This window comes from Mastomys coucha, chromosome X (assembly GCF_008632895.1).
Source record: "Mastomys coucha isolate ucsf_1 chromosome X, UCSF_Mcou_1, whole genome shotgun sequence".
Classification (NCBI taxonomy): Eukaryota; Metazoa; Chordata; class Mammalia; order Rodentia; family Muridae; genus Mastomys; species Mastomys coucha.
The window spans coordinates 77,421,707-77,428,874 of NC_045030.1; the positions used below are offsets into that span (position 1 = coordinate 77,421,707).

The 7,168-nt window shown below is 35.4% G+C and overlaps 1 protein-coding gene across 1 annotated transcript in view; it reads left to right on the top strand.

The window, feature by feature from the left end:
• Positions 1 to 7,168, top strand: part of Fundc2 (FUN14 domain containing 2) — a 9,617-nt gene that overhangs the window by 1,383 nt on the left and 1,066 nt on the right. Inside the window, exons 2-3 of the mRNA XM_031364719.1 lie at positions 2,245 to 2,395; positions 6,977 to 7,052. Of these exons, the coding sequence (XP_031220579.1) occupies positions 2,245 to 2,395; positions 6,977 to 7,052 (227 nt within the window). The remainder of the gene's footprint in view (positions 1 to 2,244; positions 2,396 to 6,976; positions 7,053 to 7,168) is intronic.

A 7,168-nucleotide genomic window follows, 5' to 3' on the forward strand; every position in this document is an offset into this window, starting at 1 on the left:
CAGAATGACAGAGAAGCCTTAATGGTGTGATTGAATTCCACATGCACAGAACCAGAGACCATAGACAAAATAACTTTGTTTCATGATGTTTGTGGGCAATTTGTTGTACAGCTATTGTAACTTCAACACTAATCTTGGTTCTTTGCCTGTCTATATACATTTTAAAATTCCTTAACCCAGTGGTTTTCAACCTTCCTAATGCTATTCCTCTTTAATCCAGTTTCTTGTGTTGTAGAGACCCCAAGCATAAAATTGTTTTGTTGCTACTTCATAATTGTAATTTTGCTTCTGTTATGAATTGTAATGTAAATATCTGATATGCAGGATATCTGATGTTTAAATTAACCCCAAAGGAATCTGGATCCACAGGTTGAGAACCACTGCCTTAACCTGTAAAGGACATATTATTTTTTGATAAGGATTATATTATAAAGAGAATGAACATCTTAATATTGAAACTCAGGTAGGAGTGTAGCTCACAGGCTTAGCTTTTGTAATCCCCTTAAATTTAGGAGGGGAGTATTCTATAGTTTATCATTTTTTCTTTTGCCTGCTAATAATTTAGAAATCACCTGCTTAATTTTATATACATTTTAAGTTTTACAAGATACCTTAGGTATTGTTTTGTACAATAGCATTCATTTAGATAGCAGCCTGGGTATTCATTCAAGTACCCTTCATTCCTTGTTCATTTCTAGAGTTCTACTTGGCTTTTCTTGATTGAGTTACATTAGTATGCCTCTTGAATGTTACTAATATCCTATTCTAGTAATCTTCTCTAACTCCAATTATATATGTGTGAAACCTTCTGAACAGTTTTGCTTTATTTAATTTTTTGAAATGATTTGTTTGCTTGTTTTTTGTATATGAATACACTGTAGCTGTCTTCAGACGCACCAGAAGAGGGCATCAGATCCCATTACAGATGGTTGTTTGTTTGTTTTTTGTTATTTTTTGATTTTTCGAAACAGGGTTTTTCTGGATTGCCCTGGCTGTCCTGGAACTCAGTCTGTAGCCCAGGCTGGCCTCGGACTCAGAAATCTGCCTGACTCTGCCTCTTCCAAGTGCTGGGATTAAAGGCTTGTGCCACCACCTCCTGGCATTACAGATGGTTGTGAGCCACCATGTGGTTGCTAGGAATTGAACTCAGGACCTCTGGAAGAGCAGCCAGTGCTCTTAACTGCTGAGCTATCTCTCCAGCCCCTCATTTAATTTCTTGATCATTTCTGATTCTGCCTCTACTTTCTATTCTTTTTTTAAATGACAATTCTTGGGTTTTTCTTTTGTCTGTAAACACTCTTGCATGCTGAGTTTTTGACATTTGTTATCTTAATGAAGTATATTTGCAAGGAAGAAGGATTGGACATAGTAGGTAAACTCAAGATGATCTTTGTTCAAACCAGGCATTAGACATTTTGTTAGCTTGTTTCCCCTTCCTTGTCTTCCAAAGCTTTGTTTCCTGATTACAAAATGGCATTAATAAGTAGTATCTATCTTTTCCTGTGCATTTAATTAAAGAGTTTGTTACTAGGCACACTATCTAGTAAAAAACACCCTGTCAAACATTGTTTACTTATTCACTAGAGATCTATGTAATACAGAAAATTGGTTTGTAGGTGGCTTCTAAAGAGGTGAATTTTAAAATACGTATTTAGAATGCTTTTACTCAATAGTACTCTTTTTCCCTAAATCAGTTTGATTGCCTTTAAATTTGAGAGGAAAAACAATAGAAGACTAAGCAATCCTAAGTTTTCAAGGTGCTACAATACATATATTCAAATTTGTTTATTTTAGTCAGAATTTCTAAAATTCCAACCCAGAATTTCAGAGATAATTTACTTTTTAAAATAGTTACCTGTTTGCTTTAAAAATCTCTTAATCTAGTTAAGAATGGTGAAAAGCTATTATAAAAGTAAATATTTTATTAGTTCTTTTTTTCATTTTTTATTTGCATATACTAAAACATAATGATGGATTTTATTATGATTTTTATACATTTATATAATGTGCTATAATCATATTTATTTTTGTCCTTCCCTATTTCTTCTGATCTCATTCAGTTGTTGTCTTGTCTTCACTATACTTTTTTTTAATGACCCATTGAATTTCATTAGGCTCATTTATAGGAACATGTGTGAGAGATTGTTTACTAATACATAGGCACCTATCATTGGCTATACCACTGAAGAAAATGTCTACTCCTTTCTCAGCAACCAGTAACTACATATCTTCATTCTTTTATAGGAAACTTTGATGGAAAATTTGAGGCACTGGATCTTGCAGAATTAACTAAAAAGCAACCATGGTGGCGTAAGCTGTTTGGGCAGGAATCTGGGCCATCAGCTGAAAAATATAGTGTAGCAACCCAGCTGGTAATTGGGGGTGTTACTGGATGGTAAGTGGTGGTTAAAGATTTGTAATTTTTTGTGCCTGATTTAGTAGCATAGTTATAGAAACTGTCTACTCTAATTAATAAAACACACTGACTTCACAGAAATTGTTCAATATATAGTGGACCATCAAATTAAATTACTATTTGATATTTATGCATGTACTGTCAGGTCCAAAAGAAACTACAACCCCCCAAACTCCAAAAGACACTTCAAATATCCAGAAATAAGCTCAGCCTGGACTTTAGGAGGATTTCTGGTGGTTAGATAAAAGTCAGCATTCCTTAAGAACTTTGACACTGATTCTCTTCTGTCAAAAGGAATCATTCCCTTATCTCTGGCAGAAGAGATATTTGGCTCTCCAATTAACTTATATCAGCATATTAAAGTCCTTGGTGGTTTTCAGGCTCCCTAAGTCCCTATTCACAAGTACTTGTTATGCATTTCAAAGCCCTAGCACTGGACTTTTCCTCCCCTTCTACCCCCCACAGCTACTCACTCTTCATATAACCAGGCTATTCTCTGCTCTTGCTGTTCTCACTATGCTCTCTCTATTCTCTATCCCATGCTATTCTCTCCTAAGATGACAATGTCCAGATCCTGACTATGTGTAATTTACTCCTCTTTCTGCTCTGGACTCTTCCAGATGCCTTGGGCTGTTCTCTCATATCTACAATAAAAATCATCCCCTTAACTGTGCCATGGAATGTCTGGTACCAAAACCCTTGCATATAGGGCAGGCATTATTTAAAATTTATATATACGTATCTCATTTCCTTCTTAAAATGACTTGGTAATTTTAATATCTATGTCCTTTTTGTAGAAATTGAGGCTCAGAAAGTTTATCTAGATTCTATATCAAGGCAACATAGCAAGTGGTAGATTAAGATGTTAACCATCTATATTAGCTGTGTCAGATGTTAATGTGGCAGTTTTCATTTGTTGATGAGTATAAAATGTTTAGAGCCAATTCAGTGAGTGAATAATGAATCCATCAATCTCAGAAACTCCTTTTGAAAAATGTTGTTGTAATGCAAGTACACTGAACAGCTATCTATAAGGAATAGTTGGAGAACAAATTCCCATATAAGAACCACTGAGGCTAAAAAATATGACTAGTATCCCCTAGAACTCTAAAAGTTGTTAAGGAGTTGCTTCTTTTCTTTTTTCTTAATTTTAATAATTTATTGCAATTAATCTGGTTTTGAACTTTGAATAAACACAATCACTATGAATTCTTTTGATTATTGCTTCTTTGTTGTTTTTGGTTTTTTGAGACAGGATTTATCTGTAGTTTTGGCTGTCCTGGAACTCATACTATAGAACAGGTTGGCCTCAAACTCACAAAGATCCACCCACCTCTCCTTCCCAAGTGCTGGAATCAAAGACATACATTAGCACCACCTGGCTTGATTCTTGTTTTTAAAAATGTTTTTTGTATTGAACCATATCATATGAAGCTATAATTTCTACATTGTCATTTGTATTTAGAATTCTACTGTATGAATATACCATAGGATATTTTTCCAGTTGACCTTTTTCAATTTTTGAATAATGTAGACAATGATGATATGAAATTCTTATACAAATTTCCTATTGTGCGTGGGTACATATTTCCTTGGTGTCTGTACCTAGTAGTCACTAAGTTATATATATGCTTTCAACTTCATGAGATAATGTCAGGCTGCTGCCTAAAAATGGTTACATTGTTACCAAGGACCAAGTATTTCTGTTATACTACATTCTTGACCATATTTGTTGTTGCCATACTGGTAATTTCTTGCTAGCCTCTACAGGTAGTGTTTTTCTCATTGTGATTTTGTTTGCATTTTTCCCAAGTAGGGGTAAAAACTGAAGACTTTTATATGTATTTATTTACTACTTAGAATTGTCTTTTATTAAATTCCATGTTTTCCCCCTGTGAAGTTATCATTTTTTGTAGTATTAATTTTTAAGAGTTTTGAGTGTGTTTGTGTGTATTGTTTTTTGTTTTGCAATGTAGTCTTTGGCTCAACAATGAAGAAACTTAGCAGGATCAGGCCTGGCAAACATGGTAATGTCAGGTCTTGTCCTTCCCTCTTCCCTCTCCCATGTAAACCATAGATTACATCCCTAAAGCTAGCCATCAAGGTCTATTCCCTTATTTGGACACTTTCTTATGCCAGACTCATTCCTCAGGGATGCAATTTATGTGAGAGGGAAGGGGAAAGGGCAATATGCTGCCAGTACCATGTTTGGTAGGCCTGAGTCTGTGAAGGCCCTTCAAGCATGGTCCAGAACTTGTGATCCTCCTACCTCTGTGTCCCAAATGCTGTTGTATACCACAGTTGTAGTATGGCTCAGCCATACTATTTGTTGGCACTTAAACAATATAAATGAAAGTAGATGCTTATACAAAAGATTTCACACAAATGTTCCTAATTTTATTTGTAATACCTGAAAGCAGAAACAGCCTAAACATATACAAAAAGGGAACAGAACAGGATGTGCTTCAATACCATGTCTTCATACCTGTATCAAAAAATCAATTTCCGGGGTAGGGGGCATGGAGAGATGGCTCAGTGATTAAGAGCACTAACTGCTCTTCCAGAGGTCCTGATTTCATTTCCTAGCAAACACATGGTGGCTCACAACCATCTGTAATGGGATCTGAAGCCCCCTTCTGGTGTGTCTGAAGACAGCTACAGTGTAAGCAAATATATATAAAATAAATAAATCTTTTTAAAAAAAATCTATCTACAATCTGTTCATTAAATTAATCTGTTCGTCAGCAAGATATATTGGGTAAAGACACTTTCCCATCAAGCCTGAGGACCTGAGTTCAATTTCAGGGACCCACATGGTAGGAGAGAGCTGACTCATACAAGTTGCCTCTGACTTCTACATGTGCACACATATGCACTGAACACACACACACACACACACACACACACACACAAACCACTTAAAAAATAAAAACAATTCATTTAAAAATTGATTTGTCTTGGTGCCAATATCATATTGTTCTGATCACTATCACTTTTTTTCTTGTATTTATTTCATCTTTATAGGTTATATATATGATTAACATAGATTCATAAATACCTATGTAAATATTTTATACTTTGATGCTTTTGTTAGTACTGTTACTCAAAAAAATTTCATTTTCCTGTTATTTATTACTTGTATATAGAAATGAAATTTCCTAAAGTCATTTATTGCTTTCCAGAGTTTGGGAATACTTAAGACATTCTAGTGTTTGATAATCATATAGGACAGTGTTTCTCAACCTGTGGGTCATGACCCCTTTGTTTGTTAAACAATCTGTTCACAGGAGTTACCTAAGACCATCAGAAAACACAGATATTTATATTATGACTCATAACAGCAGCAAAATTATAGTTATGAAGTAGCAATGAAAATAATTTTATAGTTGGGGGTCACTACAACATGAGGAACTATAGCAAAGGGTTGTAGCATTAGGAAGATTGAGAACCACTGCTCTAGGATGATTCATAGAACTCAGAGCTGTTTTACTCAGAGTTACAACTTCACAACAAAATCAGGCAAGAAAAGAAGTGCACAGGACAGCTGCCAGCAAAAACACATACATGGATTTTCTACTTGTCTTTTATAGTGTCTTTTATTTAAAGTGGGTTTCTTATACATAGCGTATAGATAGATTTTACTTTTTTAAAGCACCCAGTTTTATATGGATTTGAACTTTAGTTCTTGTGCTTGCACAGTAAGTATTTTATTCACTACACTATCTCCTTAGCCTCTTTTTTTTTTTTAATTCCAGTTTGAAATATTTTCCTTTTGAAGAGAGTGTTTAGTCTCTTTGTATATAATTTTTTGAGGCAGGTTCTCTCTATATAGCCCTAGCTATCTGGAACTCTGTGTAGACCAGACTGGCCTCAGACTCACAGATGTCTACGTGCCTCTGCTTCCTGAGTGCTGAGATTAAAGATGTGCATTACCATGGCCAGCTTGCATATACACTTTTTGTTGACAAGCTTCATATGCATGTATTCTTAGTATATGTAAGGAACCTAGTTAAAAAAAAATCCTGAAATGGCTGCTCCATGGTTGGAGGTGGGAAGAAATTTTTATTGTGGATAAGAGAGAGAAAGAACATCCAAGGCCATCTGAAAAAGTCCAGAGCCAAGAGAAAAAGAATCAGACTGGACATGGCCATATCTGCAAAACAAGGGAAAATAGCAGGGAATAGCAGTAGATAGAGTAATGGGAATGGTAGTGAGAGAAAAGTGGGAATAGTGAGAATGCAGGGGAGGGAGATACCTGGTCTATACAGAGAATAAAGTGGGTCTAAGAGAAAGGAAACCTGTTAACTGAAACAGCCTCAGAGTTTGGTGTAGGGGTGGAGGTGAAATGGGCTAGGATGCTAATGTGGACTTCGAAATGTATAATGGGTACTCATGAATAGGGACTTTAGAAGCGTAGAGACTAGCATGGGCTTCTGTTTCTGTACATGGTAGGAAGGAGCTAAATCATTTCATAGTAAGTAGGACAATGAGCTTTGTTAGAAGTTTGTGCTTGTGTGCATCTGACAGCCTGTCACGTCTGATCTTGCTTTGGTTTCATAGGTGCACTGGTTTCGTATTTCAGAAGGTTGGAAAATTGGCTGCAACAGCTGTAGGAGGTGGATTCTTTCTCCTTCAGGTTTGTGTGTTAAGTTTTTCTAGGTGTTTGGAAATTCTACTTGCCCATTAACATATTGTGAGAAATTATAGTCCTGGATATATTACATTATAATAGTTTATACATTTGGTTTTTTT